At 40.4% G+C, this 17,884-nt stretch overlaps 1 protein-coding gene across 2 annotated transcripts in view; it reads left to right on the plus strand.

The window, feature by feature from the left end:
- Nucleotides 1-17,884, plus strand: part of hdac3 (histone deacetylase 3) — a 477,712-nt gene that overhangs the window by 440,229 nt on the left and 19,599 nt on the right. For both annotated transcript variants that reach the window (XM_051934220.1, XM_028813153.2), the window contains 5 exons: nt 2,344-2,408; nt 5,897-5,986; nt 8,244-8,302; nt 8,775-8,854; nt 11,261-11,418. In XM_051934220.1, coding sequence (XP_051790180.1) covers nt 2,344-2,408; nt 5,897-5,986; nt 8,244-8,302; nt 8,775-8,854; nt 11,261-11,418 — 452 coding nt within the window. The remainder of the gene's footprint in view (nt 1-2,343; nt 2,409-5,896; nt 5,987-8,243; nt 8,303-8,774; nt 8,855-11,260; nt 11,419-17,884) is intronic.

Raw genomic sequence — 17,884 nt, forward strand, 5'->3', positions numbered from 1 at the left:
ACTAAATATTGAGTGCTGTACATGCTCATACTTTTCATGTTCATACCTTTCAGTTGGCCAACATTTCTAAAAATCCTTTTTTTGCATTGGTCTTAATTGATATTCTAATTTTCCGAGATACTGAATTTGGGATTTTCATTAGTTGTCAGTTATAATCGTCAGCATTAAAAGAAATAAACATTTGAAATACATCAGTTTGTGTGTAATGAATTAATCTAATATACAAGTTTCACTTTTTGAATGGAATTACTGAAATAAATCCACTTTATCATGATATTCTAATTTTATGACCAGCACCTGTAGTAGAAGAGAGCCATTATGACCAATGCTGCACATCCTCTCTCTGACACAACAACACTGAGGACTTTCAGACAAAGATTTATTCAGGAAAAGTGTGTCAAGAAACACGACTGGGGGTCCTTTATACCAACAGCATTACACCTGTCTAGTGCCTCAGTGGAACTGCCAAGTCAGAAGTTTTCTTTCCTTTTCCTTTTTTTTTTCTTTTTAGTCATATGTTTAGATATATAGATATATATATGACTAACCGACCCATCTCGTGTAACATATATATATATATATATATATATATATATATATATATATATATATATATATATATATATATATGTATATATATATATATGTATATATATATACATATATATATATATATACATACACACACGCACACACAGGGCTGGGTAAAAGTAAGTTTACAGTTGTGAGTAAATGAACCCGCAATTTGATCACCTCTGAGATTCTACCAAAGTAAACTGTGCCTTTGTGACATTCATTTAAAATAATAAAGTTAATAAAGCTGTTGAGTCAATAAAGTTATTGTAATAATCATAACCTGGTTGTGTTTTTCCTTATGAACAACAGTAAACCTACTTTTCCCTACCCGTGTGTGTGTGTATATATAAGTATGTGTATGGATAATCTATTTATGCATTTATTTATTTAAAGAGCTTCTGTAAAAAGACTCATTTCCCATTGGGGTCAAATAAAGATCTGTCTGTCTGTCAGTCTGTCTTATTATATAGTGCCTTTCTCTATCTGTTATATAGTGCAGGAGTCCCCAACTCTGGTCCTGGAGGGTCCCAGTGGCTGCAGGTTTTCATTCTAACACTTTTCTTATTCAGTGACCTGTTTTTTCTGCTAATTAACTTCTTTTGAATTAATTTTAATTGACTTGGTCTTGAAGACTCAGACCCCTTAATTGTTTCTTTCCCCTTAATTAGCAGCCAAACAATAATGAGATATAAAATGAGCCAAAACATGACCAGCAAACTGTGTCCATCATACAATATCTGAAAATAAAGAAAGATGAAGGTCTCAGGAATGGTGATCTGCTCAGGTTCCCAAAACATTATAATAGTACTCTTAGAAAGGAGAAATTCCACCAATTTTGGAAATGTATGCTCTTGCACAATGAGAACAGGAACAATCCAAGGAATTAAAGAACGGGTTTAATTAACAACAAAACTCAGAGCCTAATTAAGTAACTGGTTGGAGTGAAATTGGTTGAGTTTGAGGCCCTGACTGAGTTGGTTTTCTGTTGGCTCACTCACTTCTCATTTTATTTCTGTTTGGATGACATTTAAGGAAAGATGTGAGGCAATTCAGAGGAACGAATCTTAAAAAACAATGCAATTAAAATTAATTGAAAAGAAGTTAATTAGCAGCAAAAACAAGTCACTAATTAAGAAACGGGTTAGAATGAAAACCTGCAGCCACTGGGGCCCTCCAAGACTGGAGTTGGGGACCCCTGATATTGTTTGTCTGTCTGTCTATCTAACTGATAGATAGATGCACTATATAACTGAGATAGATATTATAAAAGGCACAATATGATAGATACATATATAGTGCCTTTCACTATCTATCTAACTGATAGATAGAGGCACTATATAATAGATAAAGGCACTAGATAACTGAGATAGATATTATAAAAGGCATGATAGATAGATAGAAAGGCTCTATCTATCTATCTCTATCTATCTATCTATCTAGTGCCTTTCATTCCTATCTCTATCTATCATATCGTGCCTCTTATAGTATCTATCTGTTATATAGTGCCTTTATCTATCTATTATTTAGTTCCTTTCATCCATCCTTCCTGACCTGAATTCGCCTCACCTTCGTCCACTACTGTCATTTTCCTGAATTATTAATTTAATAATATTTTAGCCAAAATTCTGCCTGTTTTGGATGTTGGTCCAAAAGGTGTGTCAAGAAGACCTGAAATTCCTTCTTGCATTGCAGTACTCTTTCTAAATTCTCATTCTGAAATTGACAGTTACAGTGAAGCTTATGTATTTATTTTTTGTTTTCTTGCAGTGTGGAGCCGATTCTTTAGGGTGTGATCGATTAGGTTGTTTCAACCTTAGCATACGTGGACACGGGTAAGATTGACACTTTGTTTTTGTAAGTAAGACTTGTTTATCTGGTGATGAGATTTTACACCGCTACAGTTTGAGTATCACTACGCATGTATTCACAAATAAGTTAACTTCATGCAGCAGTTATTTTCTTTTGTAGTCATGATAGAACAATGCATACGCCGTATATTTTCAAATCTAATCGGCATTCAGTTTCTGGCGATTTCTTAAATGAAAAAATGTTAGTTCGCGGTTCTCAACCGCACCTTTCCTTGAACTGCCCCTTGCCAGTTTGATAAATCAAACAAGCGGCTCCTTCGGAAGTAGCGCGGTGAGTGTCGGCTGTATGGAAAGCCACCCTGGAGAGCATTGTCGTCAGATTTTTCAAGTATTATTGCATAAGCAGTGCTTTGGACGAATCTAAATGTGACATTGGATGGGAGAACGATGGTGAAGATAAAGATGATAGTGACTGGAAGGAGAAGCGCAGACCGTGATTTAGTTATGAGTGATGACAGCAAGTCGTCTGAACAATAAAGATTGATGCTTTTTCCCTTTTCTTTTTAATTCCTTTCAGCCGAAAAGCCATCCCCAAAGCTAACAGCCCAAGAATATTGTTCTTACACCACTTACAGCTCTTGACCGCAAATCTAATCCACACTTGATTTTTTTAAATCTCTCAAAATGTAAGAAGGGTGCGGATTCAAAAATACGGTAATTGTCTTTTCTAAAAGGAAAGAGAGTATTCAGAAAAATGTTTGTTTTAAAAGTAAATGCTGATAGAGTCTTGTATTGAAATAAGCATAGTCTATTCATACAAATAAAGGTGGTTTATTACCAACAAGTGTGATGGCTGCTCTTCACTTCCCATATGCATGATGGAACTGGACACAATCCTCCAGATGCCGTCTCACTAACTCATCATATAATCTGACCATAGCATCCCTTGATTTATAGTCAACAATATTTATAATATAACTTTTAAATCCTGAGAGAGATGACCGAGACTTTCTTAAGAAACAAGCAAACACAGCACTAGTCTAACCTGTAGAAATCTTCATCTCAGTGATGATGAAGAGTGTACTGCTGACGCCAGCAGTGTTCAGCTTGGGCTAGTTGTGTCTTTCTCCCACGTCACATAAGATATTGGTGGTGCCTGTCGACCTCGTCTGTCTGTCTCTTTGAGTACAGCGCTGCCGTATATCGTTGTGCAGTAAACGCCTCGGCTATTGGGAGGAACTTGTGGTGGCACTGCCAAGAGAACTTCAATTCCCAGAATCAGCAGGAGATCTGTGTTCAGGGTGAAATGGTCTGAGCGTAACTGCAGCAGTTGTCAAGCATCTTTGGCCTTTCCCATGTAATGCTGGGGTGGTTTTTATTTGCAGACTGCATGACTTAACATTCTGCGTATGTAATTTCTGTATATTCTGTAATTCCAGAGTAAGATTTGAGTGATCAGCAAATGGACCCGATGATTACTTCAGGGTCTGTAACTCTACACTAGCTTAAGAAGTGCGGAAAATGAAAGGACGGCAATATTTTATTATACAATGACATGTACTTTTATTGATCATATTATTTCAATATTTATTTTATTGATTTATTTTATTGATATTTTTAAAATCAAATAACATTCCATACAAATAAATCAAGTTTTACAAAAATGGGTTTGAAACAAATCACCCTCCTAGTGAAAATAAGTTGTAACAAGACCACGAGGGGGCGTGCCAACCACCCAACCCGACACAGACGGGCACAGGAGGCACACTTAGAAAAAGAAATGTATTTTATTTTTCTTTTCTTCGCCCGTAGGCAATGCCTTCCCCGTTCCCACAAGCACAACACATTCCCAAATAAAGCACAAGCCCACACAATTCTTCTTCTCTTTGTCTTTCTCTTTTCTCCACCGCTCCTCTCCGTCAAGTTTCATCCACTACCACCCAACTCTGGCTCTCGGAGTGGTGGCTGCTGGCTCCTTTTATAGCCTACCCAGAAGTGCTCCAAGTGTTTGATGACCCATTTCCGCCTGCACTTCTGAGTGTGGCTTAAGAACCACCCACATGGGCTCTGGAATCACTGCAGTGCCCCCTGGTGGCACCCCTGGATCCCAACAGGGTTGTATGGAACTCCATCTCCCATGGAGCACCACTGCCATCCAGGAGAGCGTCCCGGGGGAGGTACTGTTCAGTGTATGCCTGTTCCCCCGGACCATATACAGAAGAGGTGTCCCAGCCGGGGTCCGCCACAAAGTAAATAGATAAATGAATCAAGATAAATGGAGTAAAAGAGGGGGGAGAACCTGCTTCCTAAATTTCAACATTTCAACATGGTTCCATTCCATCTGTTACCCGGTGTCACTTGGCTGCACTCGGGTCGTAATGTGGTTTTGTCATGTGGTGGGCACGGCAATGTGCTGGATCAGCACCTGCTCCTAACTGCTCTCTCTTACTGTCAACTTGTTAAAAGAGTATTCCACCCAAAAAAGGTTCTATTCAATAAGGGCGCGCACAAAAAGGCGAGCTTCAAAAGGGCGACCTCAATTGGGCGCAGCGAATAAAGGCAAACGCGACAAAATTATTACAGAAAATTTATTAGATAAAGGCAATGATTAAACGTATAAAAAGGCAAAAGCAAGAATATTAAAACATTTGCTCAATTGAGATCGCCCTTTTGAAGCTCGCCTTTTTGTGCGCGCCCTTATTGAAGGATACCCCCAAAAAGGGCATATTTTTTTAAATGTTACATACCCCATGTAGTTTATAGTGTAGTGACCGAGAATTTCATGCTTGAATATTCAAACTCAATGACACCTAAATCTGGCAAACAGTGTGAAAAACATCCAGAAAAATAAATTCTCACGTAATTCATGTTGCATGATCCACATTTGTGATGTATGGTTAAAATGGGCAAAATGTCTATATATATATATATATATATATATATATATATATATATATATACTGTATGTATATTTTTTTTTTTTTTTTGCTAAAATATTATTGACAGGTAAAAGGCAGCATTCCTAGTAATCCGGAAAGAAGCCATTCCCACAATGCTGCCTCTCCCCCTCATTCATTGGTTGAGAGTTCTGTGTTTAATTCAGACGCACGGCATTGTGGGAATGACATCTTTCCTGTTTACCACTTGCAAAATTTCCGTTTATCTAACGATGACAAACCTGCGAATAGGCGGATCCGTGAATTGTAAACCAGCGAATCACAAGGGCTCGGCTGTCTGTTTCTTTATGCTAATGACAACATGAAACACATTGAGGTCCATTTGTTTGTTTTTTTTTCACAAGGAATGACATGGCATAGAAAATGTAAATTTCAAACACAAAGTGTGGAATAAAAGAAATGATTCAGCTTCTTTTTTTTTTTTCTTTGTTTTTTAAGACTAGGACAGCCTGCATGTCAGTAGAGAGACTTAGAGGTTAAGAATTGAGACTTTACTTTCCACTACTTTCTGTTTGGTTTCTCTGACTTTATTTTGCTTTCTTCTGACTTGCCCAGGGAGTGTGTTGAATTTGTGAAAGGTTTCAAAATCCCTTTATTAGTACTTGGAGGAGGTGGATACACGGTACGCAATGTTGCACGTTGCTGGTAGGTAATCTCTACATTGAATTATGGCTGATTTCAATGATTGGTGACTTTTTTATATAGCTGTTTTGTTTGTTTTTTTATATACAGTACTGTGCAAAGGTGTGAACAAATGTTGTAAACAAAGAATGCTTTCAGAAATGGAAGTGTTAATCATTTATTTTCATCAATCAACAAAATGCAGTGAAAGAACAAAAGAGAAATCTAAATCAAATCAATATTTGGTGTGACCACCCTTTGCCTTCACAACCGCATCAATTCTTCTAGGTACACTTGCACACAGTTTTTGAAGGAACTCGGCTGGTAGGTTGTTCCAAACATCTTGGGGAACTAACCACAGATCTTCTGTGGATGTAGGCTTCTTCACATCCTTCTGTCTCTTCATGTAATCCCAGACACAATCGATGATGTTGAGATCAGGGCTCTGTGGGGGCCATACCATCACTTCGAGGACTTCTTGTTCTTCTTTGTGCTGAAGATAGTTCTTAATGACTTTGGCTGTATGTTTGGGGGTCATTGTCCTGCTGCAGAATAAATTTGGGACCAATCATACGCCTCCCTGATGGTATTGCATGATGGATAAGTTATCTGCCTGTATTTCTCAGCATTGAGATCACCATTAATCCTGACCAAATCTCCAACTCCATTTGCAGAAATGCAGCCCCAAACGTTCAAGAAACCTCCACCATGCTTCACTGCTGCCTGCAGACACTCATTGTACCGCTCTCCAGCCCTTCAACAAACAAACTGCTTTCTGCTACAGCCAAATATTTCAAATTTTGACTCATCAGTCCAGAGCACATGCTGCCATTTTTCTGCACCCCAGTTCCTATGTGTTCATGCATACTTGAGTCGCTTGGCCTTGTTTCCACGTCGGAGGTATGGCTTTTTGGCTGCAACTCTTTCATGAAGACCACTTCTGGCCAGACTTCTCCGGACAGTAGATGGGTGTACCTGGTACCCACTGGTTTCTGCCAGTTCTGAGCTGATGGCACTGCTGGACATCTTTTGATTTTGAAGGGTAATAAGCTTGATGTGTCTTTCATCTGCTGCACTAAGTTTCCTTGGCTGACCACTGCATCTACGATCTTCCACGTTGCCCGTTTCTTTGTGGTTCTTCAAAAGAGCTTGAACAGCACATCTTGAAACCCCAGTCTGCTTTGGAATCTTTGTCTGGGAGAGACCTTGCTGATGCAGTAGAACTACCTTGTGTCTTGTTGCTGTGCTCAATCTCGCCATGACATGAAACTGTCTTCACAACCTCACCTTGGTAGCAGAGTTTGGCTGTTCCTCACCCAGTTTGAAGCTGTTTCTGTTTCAGTTAATGACTGTGTTTCAACCTACGTGTGACATTGATGATCATTAGCACCTGTTTGGTAGAATTGGTTGATCAGACACCTGACTAGAATCCTATAAAATCCCTGACTTTGTGCAAGTGGACCTATAAGAATTGATGCTGGTTTGAAGGCTAAAGGTAGGAACACCAAATACTGATTTGATTTAGATTTCTCTTTTGTTCGCTCACTTTGCATTTTGTAAATTGATAACAATAAACAATCATTATTTATATTTCTGAAAGCATTCTTGGTTTACAGCATTTTTTCACACCTGCCTAAAACTTTTGCACAGTACTGTATATACTTTTTTATAATGCATTTAATTAGGCATTAACTAATCTTCAATTGTTGTGCCTCCATGTATGTTAACAATGTTTGAATAAAACACACAGAAGCATTTACTTTGTGAAGAGAGCCTCCATGACAGTCGTGCTTTTTGCCCATGTGTGTCCCTGTTATCAGTCATTTTCTAACCCTCAGTCCTGAAGAGGGTCTTGAGGGTCTGCCCAAGCCATGGCTGTGAGGCTTAAGGATCTGCGCTGGTATCCAGAAGGTTGCTGGATCGAATCCCCATCACTGCTACTCTGCTGAGCCCTTGAGAAAGGCCTTTAACCTTCAGTTCCTCCAGGGATGCTGCACAATGGCTGACCCTGCACTCTGATAACAAATTCCTAATGCAAGAAATTGTATAAGGTGAAATAAAGAAGCAAAGCATAGGTCACAACGGAAGAACAAACCTCTGGACGGGGCGCCAGTCCATCACAGATGTCTCTCTGAGCATATGAATAATTTTAGTTATCTGTCAGCTAAAGAGTAAATCAGATTTATTTAATACCTGGCAGTTTTATCTTGTATAACTTTGGGGAGTATCCTCATAAAAAAACTGGTAGTGACTTTTTCATTAACTACAAATCTTATTTCAGGACATATGAAACTTCTTTGCTTGTTGAAGAAGCAATCAGTGATGAGTTGCCCTACAGTGGTAAGTAGTTTGGTGCTTTAAGCCAAATACTGTCCATACATTTAACGTGTTAGATAGAGTTTGTGTTCTCAGGTCCTTTGTGATATTTCTGTGACTTTATAAGTTTTGTTAGTGATTTGTGAGGAAAATACCAGTCTCTTAGTTAAAGAGTGATATCCTATGATTGAGGCAGGCCCAGATAGATAGATAGATAGATACTTTATTAATCCCAAGAGGAAATTCACATACTCCAGCAGCAGCATACTGATAAAGAAACAATGTCCAAGTAGTAAAAGAAATGGCAGGAGTGATCAGTGAAATAGATAAAAAGGTAGAAAGATAAAGTCGTACACTGAGCTGCTGGAAAGGCTGCCACTCGATCTGTGAGGATGTTCCTGAATTTGTACAGTGCAAGTGTATTTGTAGCCATTCTTCTGCAGTTTCTTTTTTTCTTATCATTTCCATGACACTGACGGCCTTTTCTTTTTCTCAGAATACTTCGAATATTTTGCTCCTGACTTTACTCTGCACCCTGATGTTAGTACAAGGATAGAGAATCAGAACTCAAGACAGGTATATTAAAAACATTTCTTTCTGTCATTTGAGTAACACCGTATAGCCAACTGATACTGGACATTTGACCATCACACACACACAAGCTTGTTGGACATCCCATTCAAAAGCTGTAACCACCCTTTGTGCCTAAAACAGCCTCCATTCTGATTTTGCAGTGTGTCTGTAGGGATTTGTGCCCAGTCAACCATATGACCATATTGGAGATCAGGTATTGATGTTGGATGAGATCATCTATCTTGCCATCAGTGTTCGAGCTCACCCCTTAAGATTCAGGTCAGGACTCTGTGCAGGCCACTCAATGTCATCCACATCTTAATGGCTTTGGCTTTGTGCACAGGGGCACAGTCATGCTGCAGCAGAAAAGGGTCTTCAACAAACTGTTGGCTAAAAGTTGTGTTTGTCTAAAATGGCTTTGCATGCTCTGTAGCATTACCCTTACCCTTCACTGGAACCAAGGGGCCTAGCCCAATCCCCGCCATTAGAACAGTCTAAACGAGAACAGGCTATTCAACCCAACAAAGCTTGCAAATAACTGCAACTAAACGTTTCCGGTAACTGTTGATCAGTCCTGCACACTGGCTTGGAGGAAATTTCGCCCATTCCTACGTACAGAACAGCTTCAACTCCGGGATGTTGGTGGGTTTCCTCACATTAAATGCTCGCTTCAGGTCCTTCCACAACATTTCAATTGGATTAAGGTCAGGACTTTGACTTGGCCATTCCAGAACATTCACTTTATTCTTCTTTAACCATTCTTTGGTAGAATGACTTGTGTGCTTAGGGTCGTTGTCTTGCTGCATGACCCACCTTCTCTTGAGATTCAGTTCATGGACAGATGTCCTGACATTTTCCTTTAGAATTCTCCGATATAATTCAGAATTTATTGTTCCATCAATGAAGGCAAGCCATCCTGGCCCAGATGCAGCAAAACAGGCCCAAACCATATAATACTACCACCACCATGTTTCACAGATGGGATAAGGTTCTTATGCTGGAATGCAGTGTTTTCCTTTCTCCAAACAGAACGCTTTTCATTTAAACCAAAAAGTTCTATTTTGGTCTCATCCGTCCACAAAACATTCTTCCAATAGCCTTCTGGTTTGTCCACGTGATCTTTAGCAAACTGCAGACGAGCAGCAATGTTTTTTTTTGGAAAGCGGTGGCTTTCTCCTTGCAACCCTGCCATGCACACCATTGTTGTTCAGTGTTCTCCTGATGGTGGACTCATGAACATGAACATTAGCCAATGTGAGAGAGGCCTTCAGTTGCTTAGAAGTTACCCTGGGGTCCTTTGTGACCTCACCGATTATTACACGCCTTGCTCTTGGAGTGATCTTTGTTGGTCGACCACTCCTGGGGAAGGTAACAATGGTCTTGAATTTCCTCCATTTGTACACAATCTGTCTGATTGTGGATTGGTGGAGTCCAAACTCTTTAGAGATGGTTTTGTAACCTTTTCCAGCCTGATGAGCATCAACAACTCTTTGTCTTAGGTCCTCAGAAATCTCCTTTGTTCGTGCCATGATACACGTCCACACACATGTGTTGTGAAGAGCAGACTTTGATAGATCAAAACTCAGGGTGCCCACTCACACCTGATTGTCATCCCATTGATTGAAAACACCGGACTCGGATTTCACCTTCAAACTAACTGCTAATCCTAGAGGTTCACGTACTTTTGCCACTCACAAATATGTAATATTCGATCATTTTCCTTAATAAATAAATGACCAAGTATAATATTTTTGTCTCGTTTGTTTAACTGGTTTCTCTTTATCTACTTGTAGGACTTAAGTGAAAATCTGATGATGTTTTAGATTATATTTATGCAGAAGTATAGAAAATTCTAACGGGTTCACCAACTTTCAAGCACAACTGTATGTGTCCTCAGCAATGGCTGGTGTGAATCTAAACCCCCGGGGTTTCTCTGCACAGGTTGCCGTAAATGCTGATCCGGATCTTGAAAAAAGCAAGTAATGGAATGGCACAATAAACAGGATAATGGGTGGAATGACTGTAAATAATGGCCCCTTCCTTCTCACGATCTTCGTTCTTTCTCTCAATCATATAGTGCCTTTCATCACTATCTCTCTCTCCTCGCTTTTCCTTTACGCTCCTCTAGTTTAAATAATGACAGTCCCTTATGTAATTGGTGGAAAACCAACAGGTAATTTCCGTCTCAGGATTGCGGTCTCCCTTCATCATCCTTCCCCTTTTATCTTATGGTGACAACATTTACTGATACACGCATATAGCATAGCAAACAGGACGATGAAAACAAAACGCACTCGGCACAGACAAAACAAATACGTATTATTTTGTAGCCCCGCTACATTGGTCATGTCATTCAAGACTATTAACGGATGATGGATCAGTAAACCTTCGGTTTTCTTTCCAATGCAGTACCTGGACCAGATAAGGCAGACGGTGTTTGAGAACCTGAAGATGCTTAATCACGCGCCGAGTGTCCAGATTCACGACGTTCCTTCAGACATACTGAGCTACGAGAGGACAGACGAGGTTGACCCAGATGAACGGGGATCGGAGGACAACTACTCAAGGTCAGGCCGTACTTCCAGAGTATCTTCCACATACAGCCGTTTGAAGAAACGAGTCCTAATTTAAATATGCCAGCTGCCTGGCAGTATCTGTACAGATGCACACTGCACTTCATCCATTCATGGGGCTCCTTCAGCAGACCCTTTGGTGAAGTTTGATCACATTTACACTCAACCAATAGCTAAATAAGTTCATTTCATGGCTTCTGGCAAATAGGATTTTTTTTTTTGAAATTATGGGTTTTTGTTTCTTTTCAAAAAGCATGTCTTTGCATTTATTTTGTATGTTCCTGACATTTTATTTTTAAAAGGAATACTTGAACCAAAAAACGGATTTCTTATCATACTTACCCTGTGTAGTTTGTAGTTATGGCAGACCAATTTTTTTAATCTTGTGTTTTCATGCAGAACAGAGATAAGAGTTTCTCATACGCTAGGCATCTACGGTGACCAATGCTGGACCACAGTGAACAATATTTAAAACGTCCTTGAAAGAAATCGTGTGTAAGTCACTTTGCATTGTAGTAAGCCTACATATCACTACAATTGGGTTTGCTTTCTGGACTGCCGTCACTATATTATAGTGTCTGGGTGATATTCCTTCAGGCATTATAGTTGACGACTAACAACGGCAACATTTATTTCTAGAGCACGTTTTCATACAAATGATGGAGCTGAAAGTGCTTTACAAGATGAAGTAAGAAAGGTTTATAAAAAATAAAACTAGGCAATACTAACTAACAAAGAATAAAGTGCGGTTCAATAGCCAGGGAGGACAGAAAAAACAAAAAGAACTCAAGAGGGTTGGAGAAAAAATAAAAAAAACAAAATCTGCAGGGGGTCCAAGGCCACGAGACCACTCAGCCTGCCCTGGGCATTCTACCTAACATCAATGATCTCAATCAGTCCTCATGGTTTTCAGGCTTAGACGATGCTGGTCATGTGACCCTCTGGCCATCAATCCGCCAATGTAAGGACTGCACGGTGCTTTGATCGGGTGGGGGGGGCGCAGATCGCCACCACAGAAAACCGGAAAAAAGAACAACAGAGAAAGTAGGGGTTAGTACAGATTGATAATTAAATGCATATACAGAATATCAGGGTCACACTAAAATGTCACTATGAGAAAGCCATGTTATAATAAGGGGTTTTTAGCAGTTTTTTTAAAGTGCTCCACCATATTAGCCTGGTGAAGTTCCATCGGTAAACTCGTATTCCAGATTTTAGGTGCATAACAGCAGAAGGCCGCCCACCTCACCACTTCTTTTAAGTTTATCTCGTGGAATTCTAAGCAGACCCTCATTTGAAGATCTAAGGTTACGATTTGGAGTGTAAAGTTACAGTCATTCTGAGATAAGATGGAGCAGATTACACAGGTCTACAAAAAATATTTTTTGTTTGACACTGGGAACTTCCGACCAGCTCCTTATTAAGTTTTTTACACTGATTTCATATGTGAAATCGGAATTAAGCTAGCACGTCAGGTTTTTGAGATACACATCATTGACGTTGTGACACTTTTTGAATATCAATATATCTGGAGTTTGAGACTCTGTCCCACCAAAATTGTTTTGATGTGTTTATTCTGAAAACAAACCAGAAGACGATACCAGCATGTTCTCCGCAAGCTCCGCATAACTCTCTGCTCTGTGACTGCCAAGACAATTCTGGACAACCTGCACAAATGCCCATGCTGCTGATTCAGTGGGCTTCAGTTCCCTTTTGAACTCATCGTCATGCATCACTTCATGGATATCATCCATCCATTATCCAACCTGCTATATCCTAACTACAGGGTCACTGGGGTCTGCTGGAGCCAATCCCAGCCAACACAAGGCCCAAGGCAGGAAACAAACCATGGGTAGGGCGCCAGCCCACTGCAGGGTGCGCACACACACACACCAAGCACACACTAGGGACAATTTAGGATCGCCAATGCACCTAACCTGCATGTCTTGGGACTGTGGGAGGAAACCGGAGTACCCGGAGGAAACCCACGCAGACACGGGGAGAACATGCATACTCCACGCAGGGTGGACCCGGGAAGCGAACCCTGATCTCCTAACAGCAAGGCAGCAGCGCTACCCACTGCGCCACCGTGCTGCCCTCATGGATATCAGAACAAACAAAAACACCTTTCTTAGTTTTGGCTTCTCTTTTCTCGAGACCAAACCTATTTCTTAAATGCATTGCCGTTTCTGTCCATCTCCTTGACAAAATTTTCAAAGTAATGGTGAATCAAACGAACAAAATGTCCTGAAATGCAGTGTTATGTTAAGGAAACAGTAAAACCGACTACTTACTGTGGCGTCAAGTCTGAGTTGTGTCATTATGCTTAAGAGTCATATAAGACTTGGTAATCAGTAACAAATATTTTTTCCACTAATTAAAAATGAATAATTTTTAAATAAAGTTAATATAATAAGGTAAACCACTCACAGCTGTTAGTAGCGTGTGGCATCCCCAGTAGAATTACCGGTATTTATCAAAATGGTTATCCATCTTTACTGTCCAGTCGCCCTAGTTGTCCAAGACCTGGAACATCATAACTAAAAAATGGGACATGCTGAACGAAAACGATTTTCAGTTTTACAGTCAGCAAGTGAAATTTGTTAAAGAACAGGTGAAAGAATCCCAGTAGCAAAATGCTTGTTGACCAGTGATATTGAAGGCTTTGTAAACCATCAGCAGTATTTTAAAGTCAATTCTAAACGGCACAGGTAACCAGTGTAGTGATGCTCAGACTGGTGTGATGTGCTCAGATTTTCTTTTCCTAGTTAAGATTCTGGCAACTCCATTTTGCACTAACTGTAACTGATTGATGTCTTTCTTGGGTGGTCCTGAGAGGTGTGCGTTACAGTAATTTAGTCAACTGAAAACAAAAGCATGAACTCATTTTACAGCATCTTGCAAAGTTTTAAGGGATCTAACTTTTGTTATATTTCTAAGTGGAATAAATGCTGTCCTGGTAATTTGATTAATATACGATTTAAAATTGAGGTTTGAGTCAATAATTACCCCTAAATTCTTTACCTCCTTCGTGAATTTTAATCCTAATGGATCAAGTTTATTTCTGCTACCCTTATTATATCCATTTTTGCCAGTCACTAAGATTTCCGGTTTCTCCTTATTTAGTTTGAGAAAATTACTATTCATCCACTCAAAGTACTGTTAGTCATCAGGGTGCTGGTGAAAATTGGGCTACTGTTGGCTGAAGAAGGAGAAGAAGAGCGGGGAGACGAGGCAGGAGGAGAGGAGGAAAGTTAAGAGAGTGGAACTGATGGTAGGAACTTTGAATGTTGGCAGTATGACTGGTAAGGGGAAAGAGTTAGCAGATATGATGGAGAGAAGGAAGGTTGATATATTGTGTGTGAAGAGACTAAATAGAAGGGGAGTAAGGCCAGGTGGATCAGAGGGGGATTCAAATTGGTCTATCATGGTGTGGATGGGAGGAGAAATGGGGTAGGAGTTATTCTGAAGGAACAGCACGTCAAGAGTGCTTTGGAGGTGACTGAAGAGTGTCAGACAGAGTGATGATGATGAAGCTGGAAATTGGAGTTGTGATGATGAATATTGTTAGTGTATATGCACCACAAGTTGGGTGTGCAGTGGAAGAGAAAGAAGATTTTTGAAGTGAGTTGGATGAAGTGATGAACAGTGTACCCAAGGGACAGAAAGTGGTGATTGGAGCGGATTTCAATGGACATGTTGGTGAAGAAACACAAGTAAGACATTGGGGTTAGTGAAACAAGAGAGTCGGGGTCATCAGGTGCTGTTGATAAATGCAGTTGTGTGTCGTCAGCAGTGCTGTGGTGGCTCACGTTATGCCTTGAGATAATCTGACCTCATGGAAGCGTGGAGATTGAGAACCTGGAGAGACCCTTGTGGAAGACCATTTAGAATATCGGGTGTCTTTGAAGTATAATCACCAAACCCAACAAAGACCAAGTCTGGGAGGACCCCACCTGGTAAGGGTTCTAGCTGCCTAGGGCAGGCGTTATGTTGCTCTGACGACCGTAAGCAGGAAATGGATATTTGTGCAGGAAACTTTTCTTTGTAAGGGGAACAGCTGACCGAGGAAAAAAAAAAAAAAAATGAGGCAAGGAAGCAGAAGGCGAGGAGCTCGGTTATCTACGCCTAAGAAGACTGCACGATCAAACTTCACCCAGGAACGTCTGCTAAGAAATAAAGAAACAGCGAGGCGAAACCCCAACTAGAGGCAAGGGTTTCAGTATATGGACCTGTGGTTCTCCACGTGGCCCCGTTGGTGAGTCGGACTTGTTTTTTTAAGTTCTTCAGGATAGCAAGAAGGTGGCCATATATTTTTTTTCCCTACATCCTGCAATGACAACTGTACCACCGGATTCATCAGACTGTGTTTAATCCTTCTCTTTTTGATTTCCTTTATTTTTGTGTGTGTTTCATACCAGGGATTAAGATTTGGCCACTGGGGAGTTGGATAAAAAGGAGCGCAAAACAAGCACCCAGTCACCTTTCATGTAAATGCATAAACATTGGATCCTGGATTACAATATGCTTGCTTATTTAACCAATCTGACTACCATCTGGGTTTCCTTCGAGTATCGGTGGGCATGGAGATGGAGGGGGTCAAGGACTGAATATTTTTTAATGCTAATTTTCCTTTGAATGTCGTCCGCTTCCCTCTGGGGCTGTGAAGTGTAGCGATCAGACCCCTTATAGGGTGATTGTTACAGCAGAATCCACATGTCATCCAGTCATATGTTGTTGTGACACTCCGCGCCTGCACATGGTGACGATTGCTGTGCAAGAACAAAGTCGTTTGTACAGTTGTGTTGTATTTCCGAAGTGGCCCTGATAAATTGGCCATCAAGCTCGGTGAAGAAGATCATTTGTGTTCTGTTTTGTGTGTTGTATTTACCTCCATTTTCTGACACCCTTTGCACACCCACTATACCTGGAAGGGGGTCTCTGTCACTCTCTGAGTTGCTTTTCTCACGATGTCCTTCCATTCTCATAAGGTTTATTTTGGGAGTGTTTTTTTTTTTTTGCACTGTGGGGCTATCCAGAAACGGGGCGGGGCCTGTTAAAGCCCAGAGAGGTGATTTTTGGATGATAAAAGAAATAAATTTTTTTGATACGTTCACAATGTCTCTGACACATGCAACATTAACTTGAAATGTGTACTTTAAGTTGTAACGGCCAACTCACTGTCCAAAACCGGCAGCTACACCACCAAGACCTGGGGCATGGCAAGATAAGGACGTTAGACCTGACAAGTCGTACTGCTTCCAAATAAACTTCCACCAATCGACAATCAAAAATAAGCCAGAAAACAGAATAGTATGTAAAATAATAAAGTGAGTAAATATTGATAAAGAAAGAAATGAAAAAACTCCAAACAAACTACTGTATATATATATACAGTACTGTGCAAAAGTTTTAGGCAGGTGTGAAAAAATGCTGTAAACAAAGAATGCTTTGAGAAATATGATTGTTTATTGTTATCAATTTACAAAATGCAAAGTGAGCATTGATAATCAAATCAATATTTGGTGTTCCTACCTTTAGCCTTCAAACCACCATCAATTCTTATAGGTCCACTTGCACAAAGTCAGGGATTTTGTAGGATTCTAGTCAGGTGTCTGATCAACCAATTCTACCAGACAGGTGCTAATGATCATCAATGTCACACGTAGGTTGAAACACAGTCATTAACTGAAACAGAAACAGCTGCAAACTGGGTGAGGAACAGCCAAACTCTGCTACCAAGGTGAGGTTGTGAAGACAGTTTCATGTCATGGCAAGATTGAGCACAGCAACAAGACACAAGGTAGTTCTACTGCATCAGCAAGGTCTCTCCCAGACAAAGATTCCAAAGCAGACTGGGGTTTCAAGATGTGCTGTTCAAGCTCTTTTGAAGAAGCACAAAGAAACGGGCAACGCTGAGGATCGTAGATGCAGTGGTCGGCCAAGGAAACTTAGTGCAGCAGATGAAAGATACATCAAGCTTATTACGCTTCGAAATCAGAAGATGTCCAGCAGTGCCATCAGCTCAGAACTGGCAGAAACCAGTGGGACCCAGGAACACCCATCTACTGTCCGGAGAAGTCTGGCCAGAATTGGTCTTCATGGAAGAGTTGCAGCCAAAAAGCCATACCTCCAACGTGGAAACAAGGCCAAGCGACTCAAGTATGCACGAAAACATAGGAACTGGGGTGCAGAAAAATGGCAGCAGGTGCTCTGGACTGATGAGTCAAAATTTGAAATATTTGGCTGTAGCAGAAGGCAGTTTGTTCATCGAAGGGCTGGAGAGCGGTACAATAATGAGTGTCTGCAGGCAACAGTGAAGCATGGTGGAGGTTCCTTGAATGTTTGTGGCTGCATTTCTGCAAATGGAGTTGGAGATTTGGTCAGGATTAATGGTGTTCTCAATGATGAGAAATACAGGCAGATAACTTATCCATCATGCCATACCATCAGGGAGGCG

This window comes from Erpetoichthys calabaricus, chromosome 11, assembly GCF_900747795.2.
Source record: "Erpetoichthys calabaricus chromosome 11, fErpCal1.3, whole genome shotgun sequence".
Taxonomy (NCBI): Eukaryota; Metazoa; Chordata; class Cladistia; order Polypteriformes; family Polypteridae; genus Erpetoichthys; species Erpetoichthys calabaricus.